This window comes from Otolemur garnettii, unplaced genomic scaffold (assembly GCF_000181295.1).
Source record: "Otolemur garnettii isolate 467f Iridium unplaced genomic scaffold, OtoGar3 scaffold00029, whole genome shotgun sequence".
NCBI lineage: Eukaryota > Metazoa > Chordata > Mammalia > Primates > Galagidae > Otolemur > Otolemur garnettii.
In genome coordinates this window covers 1664528-1681150 of record NW_003852424.1, presented here as the reverse complement: position 1 = coordinate 1681150, position 16623 = coordinate 1664528, and the positions used below count along the sequence as shown (strand labels likewise).

At 40.5% G+C, this 16623-nt stretch overlaps 1 protein-coding gene across 3 annotated transcripts in view; it reads left to right on the top strand.

Annotated features, from left to right (window-relative positions):
* Positions 1-16133, top strand: part of ASB7 (ankyrin repeat and SOCS box containing 7) — a 42507-nt gene extending 26374 nt beyond the window's left edge. For all 3 annotated transcript variants that reach the window (XM_023512599.1, XM_023512600.1, XM_023512601.1), the window contains one exon: positions 15353-16133. In XM_023512599.1, coding sequence (XP_023368367.1) covers positions 15353-15492 — 140 coding nt within the window. In that variant the 3' untranslated portion in view covers positions 15493-16133. The remainder of the gene's footprint in view (positions 1-15352) is intronic.
* The last annotated feature ends 490 nt before the right edge of the window (positions 16134-16623 follow it).

Here is a 16623-nt window from a genome sequence, read left to right as displayed (position 1 = left end):
GGAAATATTTGCTAGCAGTGGGAAATTTGGCAGCATTGTGCTTAGGCCACATGGCTTCCATTGTATTTGACCTGTTTTTGTGTGGGTGCTTTTTTTCAAAGGCTGGAAGTGTCTGACCCACTTTCTGTAGTAGCACACATGTCTGAGCTGTTTTCTGATAGGGGTATTAGTTTGCATGGACTTAGCCACCCTCTCTTGTCATGTTTCCTTGTGACCCATTGAATGTGTGTCCCGAGTTTAATGTCCAACACAAAGCTACAGTCTTTGCTTTCTGCTGCACTTTTTAATGAACTCCTTTTTCCTCACTGATTTTAAACATTCAGCCATTGATTATTAGAGAAGAATACATTCTGGTACCAGGTATTGGGGGACCAGAGGTTTACTTGACCTGCTTATATATAATCCAGTATACCTCTTGGGACTGAACTTTGAAGTAAAAATTTGCTTTATGAAGAAGTGAAATGTAATATGAATGTGTGTATTCGTAATGGGAGAAAAGATCAAATTATTACCATAAGTGTATTCAGACTAACAGGTAAAAAGAAGTCACAGTCAGAGTCTGACTCAGTTGCTGGCCAGTAGGACTTTCTATGATGATGGAAATGGTCTCTCCCTGTGCCATCCAGTGTGGTAGCCGCTAGTCCCCCATGGCTGTTGAGCACTTGTTATGTGGCTGATTTCACTGAGGAACTGAAGTTGTAACATTACTTCATTGTAATTTAAATTTAAATGGCCATAAATGCCTAGTGGCTCCTGTGTTGGTCAGCACAGATCTACCTGCCTTGAGAGAGGTATTTTGAGCTGATTGGTAGGTAGTTGCCTGCTGAAAGCTTTTGAGACACACAGAAATAGCCAAAGACAGGAGATAACTATATACATGTTAACTATGGTGGCTAGTCACCTCGTATTTCTATGTGGTTGTTCTTTTAGCTTCTACACCAGAGACTCTTTGGTTAAGTAAGTGTGGCTGCGCTCAGGAAGGTATGTTATGTGGTCACATAAATACCTCAGCCCCTTTTGTTAAATATTTTGCTCAATAGTTAATGACATGCGCTAGATCTGGACTGCAAGAGTTTGAGTTACATGTTAGTAGTGACCTTGGGCAGGTTACCTAACCTCTGTGTGGCTGAGTGTCCTCATCTTCAAATTAGGATGATATCTTATAGGGTTGTTGTGAGGATGAAATGAGTTAATATTTATAATGCACTTAGGACAGGGCCCAGTACATTTTAAGTGCTATGTAAGTGTTTCTCAAAATAAAATATGTAATTAATAAAGCGAGGGTGGATGAGCCCCGAGAACTGGCTTGCTACCAACAGAGTGAATCCCTTAGGGTGGTGTTCTACTCAAGCCTCCTGTTTTCCACCCGTGGACTGCCGTGGAGAGACTGCACACAGAGGCATGCAGCCAGGTGGTGGGTAGGAGCTTGTGTCCCCGAGCCCTCACAGCTGCTGAGTTCCTCCAAGCAGTGCTGTGGACAGCAAGTATATTGAGTTAAAGACTCACATGTACCTTAAAGTTAGAGGCAAACAGAATCATGGACAGGGACTACTGCCTGTGTTTGTACTTGACGTCTCCACTGCCCTGGGAGCAGAGCCAAGTACCCAGTAGTTGCTCAGTAAGCGCTGGTTGGTGGGCTGACTGCATACCACAGGCATGGGGAGTGAGGAAACTTGGAATGCTTTCCAACATGCAGGGCCTCTGACTTCTAAGGACTGCGACTGTGCTTTGATTTCAGGTGCCTCAACATAGTTCATTATTCCTGGATGCTCCAGAGCTGTTTCTGTTTCGCCTGTGCTTTTCTTCAGGTCTAATAGGTTGTCTTTTCCTAGCGAATGACATGGGCTGAAGGAGCCCCTGTAGCTGCTGCTATTTGGTGCCCTCGGGGTCCTGAAAGCCAGCTTGAAAGAAGATTGGGCAGTTCAGGGAGCACTAGGTCAAATCTGCCAACTCTTTCCTGCCCCCAGTTCCCTGAGCACCACAGCTCCAGGCACCAAGCTGTGTCCTTATAACCTGAGAACTCAGACTCTGGGGTGTAAGGACAACAGAGGTGTCATTTGGAGGTCCTTGTTTAGGCCCTCAGTTTTGACAAGAAGCAGATTATTTAAAATAGAAGAAACTGCAAAAGAAACCCCCCCAAAAAGATAATCATAATCCTGGAATTTAAAACCTACTCTAGCTTTTTGGAAAAATTTCTGTAAAACTATAATAAAACTGTAAACATTCTGGTACACTCTGCGTAAAGCCAGAGCAGGTCAGTGGCCTCGTAACATCTGCAGGTGCCTTGTTGTCAGTGTGTAGAGCTGCTCTTACTGTGCGTGGCATCCAGCCTGAGTGGTGCAAGTTGCACACTTCAGAAACCTCTACCTTCTAGGACAGCGAGACCTCTGTGTGGCCTCCTGCAGAACACCAGTCAAGTGAAGCTTCTGGATAATAATAAACACAGCTGAGGGCCCCTGAGCCTACCTGAGTAATGACTATCACCTATGAGTTTTTTAGGGGTTTTTTAGGTTTTTCTTTACTTGAAACCTCCTCTTCCCCACACTGTAAAGAGAGAGTGGAACAGATAGACTAAAGAGACAATAAGAGAACAGTGAAGGTGTGACTGATGGCAAGTAGACATGGTCGGGAGGACAGACAGCAGTGAGCATTCTGATGACAGTCCACTGAGGACTGAGGCGCTCAGGGTTGGGGGTTGGGGAACAGCCTCCTTTGCCGGGGCTGGGACTGTGGTAAGGTGAGCAAGGTGACTGGGCACATAACTCAAGGGGACCTCATCCTCGGGGTCACACAGGTCCACACAGCACAGTGCAGTAATTCAGACATAGCATTTTATGCAAATACATCAGGGAGCTGAGAGGTTCCTGGAGCCCTGGCATGGGGGAATTGATTAGAATTCTCTTGCCAATATGTGCCCAGTTCAAAAGAGAAACTTAACATTATGCACAAGAAGAGGGCAGCAAAAGAAAATGCTGTTAAAGCGGTACAATATCCTAACATTGTGAAAAAGACTTATTTCCCTAAGTAAAGCTTACCTTGAGGATATGGTTAAATAATAACAGAATCCACCCTGAGGAATCAGATTGTAATTTAGTTGACTTTTTTTCTTAGTCTTGCTCACAATGTAAACTCCCCAAGTCAATGTATAGGCCAAGAGGTTACCAAGAATACGAAATCGTTTAAGAAAGAAAGAAATTCCAGGAGAAAGCTGAATCTCAGACAGTGAGTAGCAAAAATATTTAATCTTAAATATAAATATGAGCAAATGCATATATGTGTGTAAATGTGTGTGTGTGTATTTAGATATATATTTTTTGTTGTTGTTTTTTTGAGACTCACTGTTAGGCTAGAGTACTATGGCATCATAGCTCACAGCAACCTTAAACTCCTGGGTTCTAGCAATCCTCCTGCCTCATTCTCCCAAGTAGCTGGAACTACAGGTACCTGCCACAATGCCCAGCTAATTTTTCTATTTTTAGTAGAGAATATTTTCTATTTTTCCAGAAATAGAAAAAATATTTTAAAAATATTTTCTATTTTTAGTAGCCACTCTTGCTCAGAGTGGTCTTGAACTCCTGAGCTCAAGTAGTCCACTCACTTTGGCCTCCTAAGTGCTAGGATTACAGGTGTGAGCCATCGTGCCCAGCCCTAAATACATTTTTTTAAATGAGATTTTAATGCTACGCATGCATAGACTTTTGTTCAAAGAAAAGTAGTGGAGAACTTAACAGTTTGGGGAAACCCCACCTGGGATTGACTGCTCAAGCACAAATTGTAGACATGGTAAAGTAGGGACTGTTCCACACCCAGCTACTTCAGCAGATGAAAGAGAAGCATTACAAAGAAAAGAGCTGGTGGTGCCTGCAGTTCCTTGTGCAAATGGTGTGGAAATTGAGGAACCACGGTTTGGATAGCTGCAGACCAGTGAGAGTTGAAATAGCAGTAAGGAAAGAAATGGCTCCTTACTAGAGAGTGCCACTGGAAAGGGGAGCCCTCTGATTGGCTAGATTGTTTACAGAACAGATGCCACGTGTGCTACCTCCTTAGAAAGCCCTTTCGGTGTAACGCTTTACCCTTTGTGTAAAAGAAGGAAATGTTCAAAAGGCAAGGCGGAATCAAAGATTGACACTACCAGACAAGGTCCAGGGCTACCTGTGGGGTCATCTTGTCACCCCTCTGTCCCTTTACCAGTGACATCACATCTGTACTTGTGTTTGGGATGTCACCTCTGCAGAGCTGCTGTTTCATTAAGGCATTAGAATTTACCATTGCCATCTGATACGTTTATTAGTTTTAAATTCATAATCATGGCTATTTAAAATTCTCTGGCTGGTAAGTCCCACCCCTTTGTCCTATTGGAGCTGATTTTGATGCTTTTGCTTTGTCTCTTCAGACTTTTTTTTTTCGTGCCTTTTAGCAGGCCTGGTGATTTTTTTTCCTGAAGCGGGGCAGGAGAGTCCTGAGGGCCCACATTCAGATCATTTGAGGACTTGTTTTGGTTATCTGTGGAATCAGATATCATGAAAAGTGTGCACAGACCTTTCCTTTTGCTCATCAGCTTTTATTGCTGTGTATTTCATGTGTGGTGTGACACAGCTCTTACTATTCCCATGTGCTACAGAAAAGAAAAAAGTTTGGACACCCCAATGGTACTAGGAACTGAGGTAAATTGGACTTTTATGTGTGGTTCTATGTTAATCTGGCTATGAGTTAGGCAGTGTGTAATGCTTGTTGTAGCTGTGGGTGCCAAAGTGTTCAACCCCCTCCAGTGTCCCTTGTTTTCCCTGCCTCGGCTTTGGGCTTTCCTAAGGACTCCTCAGAGCGTGAGTCCTGCAGCCTTCTCAGCTTTAATCCTAGCTGTCAGTGTGGGGAGGGCCTTCTGATTAAATCTTCATCTTTCAGCAGGGCTGTGTTCCTGGGCTGTGACCTTCCTAAGTGCTGCTTCTCGTCTAGCTTCTCCAACCCCTTAGGTGAGGCGGGAGGACAGAGGGGGCTGGTGTCTGTGGAATGCCCTTTTTCCCCTGGCTCTCAGACAGGTGCTGGCAAGTCTTTCCCCCTGGGGAGCAGACCTTTGTTATGGAGAAGGTTCTTGGGTATATTTCACAGCCAGCCAGAGTCCTTAGGGGGTCTTTACTGGCTCTTCACTTTGAAGACCTAGTGGCAGTTGCTGGAAGGGAAGCTCGCTGTGGTTGTGGGGGCTTCCTGAGACTGTGGCGACCACTGTCAGGCTAGTCCATACTCAGCCTGGCAGTGAGTCAAAATGACTCTTTAGGTGTTCTACCAGTTTATGGCGCCAGTAGCTTCTGCTTTGGGTAAGCCAATCTCAGCTGTGGCTCTCACCAGATTTTGTGATGAAGGTTTGCCTTACAACTTCTGTTTATTAATGATGCCAAGATGAGTTATTGATTTTGAGTTTATTCAGCTTTTTCTTCTTGATAAGGATGACAGTGATGACTTCTGAACTCTTTACATGTTATAACTGAAACTGGAAGTCTATTAGTTTTGTCATTTTTACTTAAAATGTGAAAAACACATTCAGTCCACTCCATGGTCCTTTGAGCTGATTAATGTTTTGCCCACTGGGATCAGAGACACATGTTTTCTTCCTGTGTATTATCCCAGGTACTGTTAAATCTGCAGAATGGGGTGGGGCAGAAAGTGGTGAGCGGGCTTCTGACCTGGTCTCTGACTTGACTAATGAACTTGGGCAAGATGTTTATTGCCCACCATGGATCTTCATTTCTTCTTCTGAAAAATGAGAGAATTGGCCCATGTCCCTCAAAGTCCCTCCCTTTTAAAATTTCATGTTTAAAGGCTTTGATTTCTTACTGCTTGTGATTTTTTTTAACTTTTGATTCATGTAGAACAGCAATTTTCACAGTGTGGAGTCTGAGGGATCCTCAAGATTGTTTTAGGTGCCTGAGGCCAGAAGTAATTTCATACCAATATTAAGATGTTATTTGCCTTTTTCACTTTGTTGACATTTGCTCTGTAGTGTACGGCAAAGGTAGGGAAAACTGCTGGCCTTGGGCATGAATCAAGGCAGTGGCTTCAGCTGGTACTGAGGGTACAGGGAGTGTGCACTGCCAGTCGCACTCAGTAGAAAGTATTCTAGTTCCATTTAAAAATGTCTTTGATGAAGCAGGAAAATTGAGATCTTGTCATTTTGAGTACTTTAGAATATTCTGTGGTATGGAAATGGTAAGAATCCCTATTAAGTACCAAAGGTGGTGATTGGATTGAGAAGGAGCAACTTCAGTTTCTTTGAGCTGAACCAGAGCTTTTTTTCATAAAACATTATTTTTGCTTGAAAGACTAATAGCCATTTAGTCTTGAGTATCTGGCAGATATTTTCCTAAAAATGAATAAAGTTCACTTGTCACTTTAAGGAGAACAACTGACAATAATAGTTATGATCAGTCATAGTGCAAGAGAGACCAATAGATTTTAATGTGAAAGTATAAAATGTTCAATTTGGCTTCAGATTCCATATTGCAGCTAACATTTAAGAAACCACTACTTGGCTCTGCACCTGTGACTCAAATGGCTAAGGCACCAGCCACAAACACCTGAGCTGGTGGATTCGCATCCAGCACGGCCCTGCCAAAACAACAATGATGGCTGCAACCAAAAAAAAAATAGCCAGGCATTGTGGCTGCCATCTTTAGTCCAGCTACTTGGGAGGCAGAGGCAGGAGAATCTCTTGAGCCCAGGAGTTGGAAGTTGCTGTGAGCTTTGATGCCACAGCACTTTACCCAGGGCAACAGCTTGAGGCTCTGTCTCAAAAAAAAAAAAGAAAGAAAGAAACCACTACTTGTCTAGTTTGATGGATGGCAAAGGCGACCTACATTATTTGAAAAAAACTATTAAAATATTCCTTTGTTTTCCTACTTCGTATCTGAGCAAGGCTAGATTTTTCTTCAGGGATTGCAGCAGGTGAAATGTAAAAGCAGATCTGTAAATCCAGCTGTCATCTGGGAAGCCAGGCGTTAGAAGAGATCTGTAAACTGCAGAACAGTGCCATCCTTCTCACAAAATTGTTTTGTTTTGGAAAGTAGCTCTATTTTTTTCATAAAAATTTATTTCAATGGACTGTAGAATTTTTATTGTTACTTTTAAGTGAATCAAATGTTTTTAAAATTTCCCAATTTAAATTTCTGAATAGGGTCAATATAGATACATATAACTGAACAAAAATTCTTTGAGGTCCTCAGATTTTAAAGGTGCAAAATGTCCTAAAACTAGTGCATTGAGACTTAATGATACACAGTTTCTACATTCAGATTTTTAACAACGTGCTGTTAGCCTAGTATTTGAGAATTTGATAAATTTCTGATGTTATTTTTGTTTAAAGTTAAAACTTGTGGATAATATGAAATGTTTTAGATTGTTGCTTACCCTGTGCTAGTGTATTTGCTGCTTAGGGCCTGTGGAGATAAAAGATTCATGAAGTTTGTCTGTAAAACTGCTCTGCCAGAGGGTATGGGGTAAAAGGAATTTATGATTCAAATTGCTCTGGAAGATGAGGACCTTGGATCCTAGATCCTGGTTTTGGAGATGTACTGTGCACAGTAACATATCAAAGGTGCCAAGAAGTTCTTGAGTAAATATAAAGCGTTTAGCTTTGTTTACTAGTATGAACAACTTACTTTCACAGAGCATCTTTTATTACTGCGGGAAGATCTCGTCTAGATTATTTTTAGGACGGAATATGCTGGTAAGGTTTGTGTTTATTGGTGAAAGGAATTTGAGCTGAGGCAGTTGCCTTGTTGCAGGAAGATGAGGCCCAATGGAGAGAATGAACAGTTCAAAAGAGAAAGGGCTTTATTTTAGCTGGGGAGTACAGCACAGAAGAATTCAGAGGGGCTCAGTCTTCTTTTTACCCCCAGTCAAAAAGTTTGGCCCGCAGTCCCTTTCTCATTGATCAATTTGAATCAAGCTGGAGAAGCGGGCTCCAGCCTTTACAAAACCATGGAAGCAAGCCTTAGTTTCCAGCTCCCAGGAAATTAAGTTTCTACAAATTCCTAAGAGCTGAGTCACCCGGGAGGACCTTGCAGGTGTATCTTTGGGGTCTCCTTGAGAAAACTTCTGTCCTTTTTGACCTTACTTTTTCTGGGTATCCTCTCTCATTCCCCCCTTTTAAGACTCCGTATATACTTTTAATTTGGGGTCTCAATCTGTGTTTCCAGTAGAAATGCTTCAAAGACTGGAGCCAACCATCAGGATGTTCAGTGGTTGTAACTTGTGGGACTGGATTGTATTTTAATTTGTGTGTTGTTTTTGTTTTTGTTTGGGGCATTTTGGGGTTTTTTTTTTTGAGACAGAGTCTCACTCTGTGGCCCCAGGCAAGAGTGCTTTGTGGTATCATCATAGCTCACAGCAACCTCAGACTCCTGGTTTGATCCTCTTACTTCTTGCAAGTGATCCTCTTGCCTCAGCCTTCTGAGTAGCTGGGACTACAAACTCCCATCACAACACCCTACTAATTTTTAGTAGAGACGGGGTTCTCACTCCTGCTCAGGCTGGTCTCCAACTCCTAAACTCAAGCTGTCCTCCCACCTTGGCCTCCCCAGGTGTTAGGATTACAGGGGTGAACCATAGCTCCTGGCTTGACTGTCTGTTTTAAGGAATTAAATGGCTCATATTTCTAAAAGAAAAAGGCTAGGCAGATGGGAATTGAGTTGTATAAGCTGTTTTGTAGACCTCATCTGTCAAGTACTTGAGTTAGTTATTTTCTGGAACATCAATGTTTAAAAATACTGTTTTATAAATATTTCAGTAATTTGAAATTTTTTTATTTAAATTTCAGCAATAATCAACTATGTTTCTGCTATAAAAGTAAAACTTTAAAAGCAAAATTTCCAACATAGGGAAAATCTTGAAGGAAATAAGTAGTAGTAATAATTAAAGAAAGTGAAATTTAGGCTAAGTCTCAGCTAAGTCCAGTACAGCCATGAGCATGCGAGCAGCTGGTGGCGCAGAACACCTGTACAGCAAAGGCTTGCCTGTTGTGTTCCTTCCAGATGCTTCTTCAGTTTGTTAGTAGGATGACTAATGCTAAACAGTGGTATATAACATAAAAATAGTTTGTGTAACACATTTAGGCTATTTTTAATTTTTGATTCCATCTATATCATAGTCTTAGTAGATTTTTTTTAGTATCAATTATTAAAAATCACTTTTAGAAATAGTCCACAGTTTTAAGTGAAATTGAGTCACATTTTAAGGTTCTGTGATACAAAAAAGTATCACTTTCTATTTTTAATAAAACTTATTTGCCTATAAAAAATGTGATCGACAGATAAATGTCCTAAGGCTGATATTGTCCACGTTTCGATTGTATCTGAGAGAGTACCATAATTTTTATTTTGAGGAGAGCTGGAAACTGCCTTTGTCCTGTAGAGTAAGATTTGTTTAGCATGTTTCATACTAAGTCCCTGTGAAGGGGATTCAGAGGGAATAAAAGAATAAAATGTGTTTATGGTAGGATTTTGAAATGGGAAACTGAGATAAAACAAAGATATTTGGGAGACCATTCCTAATGCTAACCTAAGGTGGAGAGGTTCTTTTTTTTGTTTGTTTCAGGTTAATTGAGGGTACAAAGAGTTAGGTTACAGTGTTTGATTTGCCTCTGTTGGGTAAAATCCCTCTATGTGTCCCACCCCCAAGAGATGTGCCCTACACCCTGAGGGAGCGGGTCCAGAGGGAACCACAGTCCCTGGAGGAGGCAGACCTTCCTCTTTTTACTGCCTTGCACCACCCTCCACCTGCAGCCTCTACCCTCCACACCCCAGAGACGAACCTGGAGCTTTGTTTTACTTTTCTTTTGTTCATGTGTTTGTTTAAAAATGTTCACTTCTTTGTTTTCCTTTATGAATCTAGATATTTTTATCCAAATAAAGTTATGCTATCATAAATGCAGTAATGGTGTAGTAAATATTCATCTCCTCCCAGAGGGAGATGATGTAGAATATTTAATTTTCTAAATCATGCTGCTGGCCCTGGTTTTGTAATTTACACTAGACCAGACCCTTCAAAAGCTGATTTCCCATCTTATACAAGCCCAATTATTACTAATGATGGGCTTCTTTATAGAAGAGAAAGACTAATAACCCTTTGAACTAGTATGTAATTCCATTGTAGCTCATTAGTATGAATATCTGGTAGTTTTGGGGAGGGTATCACCTGAGTGTTTGTAATTCTCTGAATTACACTCCTTTGTGAGGTGTCCCCTAGCTTTCCCCTGCCACAATCCCATGGACAAAAGACTTACTTTACAGGGTAGGAACTCATTTTCTAAGATGCCTAGTAAATAATGTGCTCATTTGTGTTGATTTTTTTTTTTGTTTTTGTAGAGACAGAGTCTCACTTTATTGCCCCCGGTAGAGTGCTATGGCATCACACAGCTCGTAGCAACTTCCACCTCCTGGGCTTAGGCGAGTCTCCTGCGTCAGACTCCCAGGTAGCTGGGACTACAGGCACCCGCCACAACGCCCAGCTATTTTTTGGTTGTAGTTCGACTGGGGCCAGGTTTGAACCCACCACCCTCAATATATGGAGCCGGCACCCTACTCACTGAGCCACAGGCACCACCCCCCATTTGTATCAATTTTCTTGATTTCGTTCCCTTTATTCTGTTTCTCTGCCTTCTCTTTCCATATCCCTTTCATCTTTGGGAAAATGCATTGTGGAATACATAGTAGGTGCTCAATAAATACTTTTAAGTGATCTGTTAACAAAAAATAAGTACTTCTCTTTCAGTCTTAATCTTCTGTTACTTAATGCTATTCCTGAAAAAAATAGCTCTTTAGCTAATCTCATAAACGACATTATTTACAGTGAGTACTCATTATTTAGCCCGCTTACACTCAGCTAAACAGATACACAGGAAGATGAGTTAATAATCTGTGTATTTGTGGAGAAACAGTCTAATGATACCCCTCACTTCATTACGGTGTGTCTTTTTATGCAGTTAAAAGTCCTCACATCTTGCCTGATTCAAGTCATTTTCTGATTTCCACAATATAAGTTCCATCAATTTGTTCAGAACTATTTCTCAGTAATAAGTTACCAGTTGCTCCTTTGCTATTAAGCTATCACCTACTTTTCTTACTGTGTTAACACCAGGAAGATGGAGACAACAACTTCATCTTCCAAAATGGGGCCCTCTGCTTTTTTTGTTACCCCAAGGCTTTCTTCTTTACCAATTTTTTTTTTTTTTTTTTTTTTGAGACAGAGCCTCAAGCTATCCCCCTGGGTAGAGTGCCGTGGCATCATGCTCACAGCAACCTCCAACTCCTGGGCTCAAGCGAGTCTCCTGCCTCCGCCTCCCAAGTAGCTGGGACCACAGGCGCCCGCCACAACGCCTGGCTATTTTTTGGTTGCAGCTGTCATTGTTGTTTTGGCGGGTCCGGGCTGGGGATTCGAACCCTCCACCTTAGGTGTACGTGGCTGGCGCCTTAGCCGGTTGAGCTATAGGCGCCGAGCCAACAAATATTTAAAAAACTTACTTACCAAATACTATATTATGAGTTTGGCACTATTCTGAGTTCTTTATACTTGTAAAGCCTTTGAGGTGGGTGTTATTATTATAAGGAAACTGGCAGGAGACTTGCCCAAGATTAAGCAGGTTGCAAGTGGTACCAGGAGCCAAACCCAGGCTCCAGAATTGATGCTTTTAACCACTACAATATGTTTCTATCATTGAAGGCAATTCCTCAGGCAAGAGTCACTCATGGTCAAGAAAGCTTCAAAAGATCAGATTCTCCCAAAATATTAAAGGGCTGCCACACCATTTAGAGCAGTGGTTTTCAACCTTCCTAATGCCGCGACCCTTGAATACAGTTCCTGTGGGTCGCAACCCACAGGTTGAGAACTGCTGGTTTAGAGAGAAGAAAAATAAGTAGCAAATTGAGTAGAGCATTTCAGTATATTTAGGCTTGGACTGTACGTTTTTCCCTGGACAAGGCTTATAAAGAAATAACTTGTGAGGATAGAAGTATTTCTGTAACTGCTCCCTTGGATTAAAGGTGTTAGCACATCTTTGCCCTCCTGATTTTATCACAATGGGGAGACCCCATAGACACTTCCAATATTCTGCCTAGAGCGTGTTCTTAACTAGATCCTTAGGTCTAGGTTGTTAGGATGTTTCCCATTTCCCACAGTAATGCATATAACAGGGTTATCAAACTTTGCTTTAGTACATACAAGGCTCCCCTTCCAGTTTCTAGTGAAAGTTTTTAAAAACTTACCTTTCAACCCTGACCAATAGCCTTCTCAATGCGTTCAGGCTTCCAGATAATACTCACCTCAAAGCCCTTCCTACCACCTGGTCCCAAAAGCAAAGCCCTACCTCTGGGTCCCCGAATCTCACTTGGTTATGTGATGCTACAGAACATAGTGTAAAACAGTTGTCAATTGTTCTCCTTCTCTGCTCCATGTAGTGTTTTCTGGAGTGGCTCTACTGGGCCCCTCCACTTTGAAAATGGCTCACTCAGGCTGGCTAGCTGATGTTGGCTGTTAGTTGGGTGCTCAGCCAGAACTGTTGGCCAGTGACCTCATTTCCTTTTTCTAGGTTTCTGAGGCATCTTCGTGACATGGAGGCAATGTTCCGTGAGGGAATGTCCCAAGAGCTGGGCAAGAGCTGTATCACCTTTTATTACTTAACCTTTGAAGTCACAGAACAACACTCCCACCATCAGTTTTAAGGAGGGGGAACACAGACTTCATCTCTTAATGATAGGAGTGCCCAGTCACGTTGCAAAAAAAGAACAGGAGGGACAGGAGACATTGTGGTCATTTTTGGAGAGTACAGTCTGCCACAAAACAAGACTATATCAGAAGATCCTCCATTGCATAACCTTTGTCTCAGTTCCTTCTGTTTTACTTTAAGCAAATTCCAGTAGTTTAGTTTGATGGATATGTTTCCATTTAAGTATGCATATATACTTAACGTGGGTGGCCTTTGTCCTCATCTATTTTTTCTCTGAATATATTTTGGTTATTTTTATTAAAATTATACTGGAAAAAATGTCATCTATTAGGAAAATCAAATTTCTTGTAAAAAAATAAGATTCACACCTAATTGATATTCTGGTTTGCATTTGCAGATCCAATATGATAAGCATTTATTATAAAGTGTGTGGTAATTTATTTTCTTCCTTAAAGAAGGCCCGTGAATAGTGATAAAAAGTATTCATGATAGGTTAGGAAATGATTTGCTGTTGATATAGGTGTGTTTTGCAGTGAGTTGACTGGTTTATACTCTGAGGACAAGCCTACTAAGCATTCATTCATTCAGCAAAGATTTGTTGAGTACTGTCTCAGGTATGGGGTTTACATTGGCAAATGGAGCCAGATCTGGTCCTGCCCTCGTGGAACATGTCATATAGCAAGGAAGAGAGGCACTAATACATAATCAAATAAATGCAAAGTCACAAAGGATCCCTGGGAGCATCTGCTGGGGAGCCTGACCTAGATAAAGTGCTATTTTAGCTGCAGTCTGAAAGATGGAGGGGACATAACCTTGCCAAGAAACACATGAGTATGTGTGTCATATCCATCTACAGACATCTGTAGACACAAATAACCCTGGTTTATAGACATTTCCAAGAAAGCAATCGCTTCTGCAGTTCTATTGAGAGACCACGTAGTGAGTAACTCTCTTGGAAAGCATGTGTTCATATGGCCTTACAGAACAGAGGTGTGAGTCTTAAGAGGCTTTTTTCATTTAAGAAGAATTACTTAATTTTGAATAATAGTGATCACTATAAATAAGTACAATATACATAATGAATAAAATAATGGGTATAACTGTGGCTTTCGGAATATGGTCCAGGGAGCCCTGGAGTCTCTAAGACTCTTTTAGGGTATCTGTAAGGTTAAAATTATTTTCACAATAAAATTAAGGCAAAAGTTACTCTTTTTACATTCCTTTTCTTGTGAGAGTAAATGGAGTTTTCCAGAGACTGGATGATATGATTTTATCTCAGCAGATTAAATGCAGAAGCATATATGAAAATTCAGCTGTCATCTATAAAAGCTTTGCAAAAATATGAAAGAATGCCCTTCTTCTCTCAAATTTTTTTAAATACAGTTTTTTCATTAACCGGTATTATTCATATAATTTTTTTTTATTATCTGTAATGAATTAATAAGTATTTCTAAAATTTCTATTTTAACTTCTAAGTGGTAGTTATCCATAGATATAGCCCACGTAAAAGTTCTGTTGGTTTTCTGGTAATTTTTAAAAGTGTAAAAGGCTTTGAGACTAAAAAATTTGAGAATGACTGAAATATTGCATTCAACTAGACTTTAAGCACATTACTTAATCTCTATGAGACTCTATAAAATGGGAGTGATGATCAAAGTATTTCCCTTGTAAAAGGATTAAAGGAGTTATATGTCAAGAGCTTATATAGACATGGCACCCAGTAAGTATTCAGCATATGTTAGCTTTTATTATTATCATCATCTCATGTGAAAGCAGAGCTTACATGACTCCAAACACTACTGAAGCACTGTTGAAAAATTTTTGCTGTGTTTGTAGCCATCTGTATTGTTTTGATAAAACAAAGTATTTGAAAGTGAAAGAAATTGGATTTTATAGTTTTTCTTCTGAGTTGAGCTATAGCAGAGGTTTTTATTAGCAGATAATCAGGGTATGAGGCTTGAAGTGACATAGATTGAGAATACCTTGGGGTGCTTTCTCAAACCCCCTTCCTACTGTACCTCTCAACCCTTACCCTAAAACCCAAGGTTCAGCTTTGTCCAGAATCATTGTGAACAGGTGGGCAGAAGTTCTTTGGAATGCTCTGAGGAGGTTGAGATAGGCTTTGAGGCTCAGGCATCCTAGAGCCAGAGCTGAAAGGTGGGCTCACAGCAGAGGGCATCTCAATCAGTCTCCAGGCTTTTCAGATGGCGAAACTGAAGCCAGAGAAAGGATTTGCTCACGCAGTGTTATCCAGTATATGAGAAGCCTAATCAGGATGAGAACCAGAATACTCCTGATTTGTAACAAGAAGAATACCAGCATTAGAATCAGAAGTTTTTTAAGGTAGCATTCTGAGTCTTAGTTGTTTGTCTGAAGTTGAACAGTTTACTTAAGTCTGATACTAAGTATCCTTGTCTGTAAAATGGAGGTGAAAATACCTGCCGTCCCAGGATAGTGAAGAGGATCAGATAAGACCTCGCAGGAAGGCTTTTGTTGGTGTCTTTTCAAACCTTTCTACGTAGGGTTGATAGAACTTCCCAGTGAAATGGACAGTTATTTTAAAAACCTAAAAGCCCACATAAGTATTGTACTTTGTAGCTTTGTAACATTTTCTTTTTTTTTTTTTTTTTGTCTTTTTAGGACAGCCCAGAAACTTGCAGGACCTGTGCCGAATTAAAATTCGACAATGTATAGGCCTTCAAAACCTAAAGCTACTTGATGAACTACCAATTGCCAAGGTCATGAAAGACTACTTAAAACACAAATTTGATGATATCTGATAATACCAGAACTGTGAGCAAGATTAGGAGTTATATTCCAGATACTTAAAAGGCTTTTTGCCTTGCACAAAGTATATCCTATGCAATTTCTGATTTGCTGTGAAGTCAGAAAGCAGGTATACACTTTTAGGTTTTCTGTTTATTTGTTTGGTTTTCATTGTAGGGGAGGGATTTTTATATATATATACATACATATATATATATATATAAACACACACACACACGTACACACACACCCCCACATGCTTAAGGTCTTAATTTGGTTTCTTGGTCCAAGTTTAAGAGGTCCAGGTTTTCTATACAACATTGCATTTAGAAAAATTGTTTTTCCAAAATGACAGAAGCAGATTTGGAGCGGAGAATTTACCCTTTTTAAATTTATGGTTTCATTGGTGAACATGGTATTATAAACCAGCAGAGCACTTGTTAAAATTTGGAGGTACAGTTTCACCCTGGGGGAGGGTGGGAGAGTTGGACCTGTGTTATTCTAGAAAATGCCCTAAGAATTGTTTAAAGTAATGCTGTCACCGCATTCATTTTTAATGAGTACAAATTGGCTGTTTCATACTGTTCTTCTTCTCAATTAATATCGCTTTCAGATGACATAAATCCAATACCTCTGCTTTCCTTTTGGTGTGCTCTTGTTTTTAATTTATTTTTTTAACAGCTGTAGTACACTATCCTCAGACTTGTTTTAACTGCTATCTGTAGTTGAATTGTGCTTTTAAAAAAACTAATCAGAGAGAAAATAACTTTATAAAGCCAGTGTATTCTGTTTTGAAAACAGTGCCTCCAGTGCAATACTCTTTCTGGTGTATTTTATTCATTATTTCACTTGCTGTTGATCATTCCACGCCAGCTGTGACATGCCTGTGAGAACGGAAGCCGCCGCTTTAATTTCCATTGCAGAGCCCTAGTATGTCAGTTGCAATTTCCATTTTAAGCTATGTCTTTGACTTCGCTATTCCTTATCCTGGTGGTAGAGTCTTCCCTAAAAATAGCCCAAAATATTGTTAAACCATTTGGCTTTAATGGTTAAATAACTTGGGGGGGGGGTGGTTTCATGGTGTTTCTTTTCTTCCTGGTTTTAAAAAAAAAATTTTTTTTTAAGGGTAAAATCTCTAATGGGTG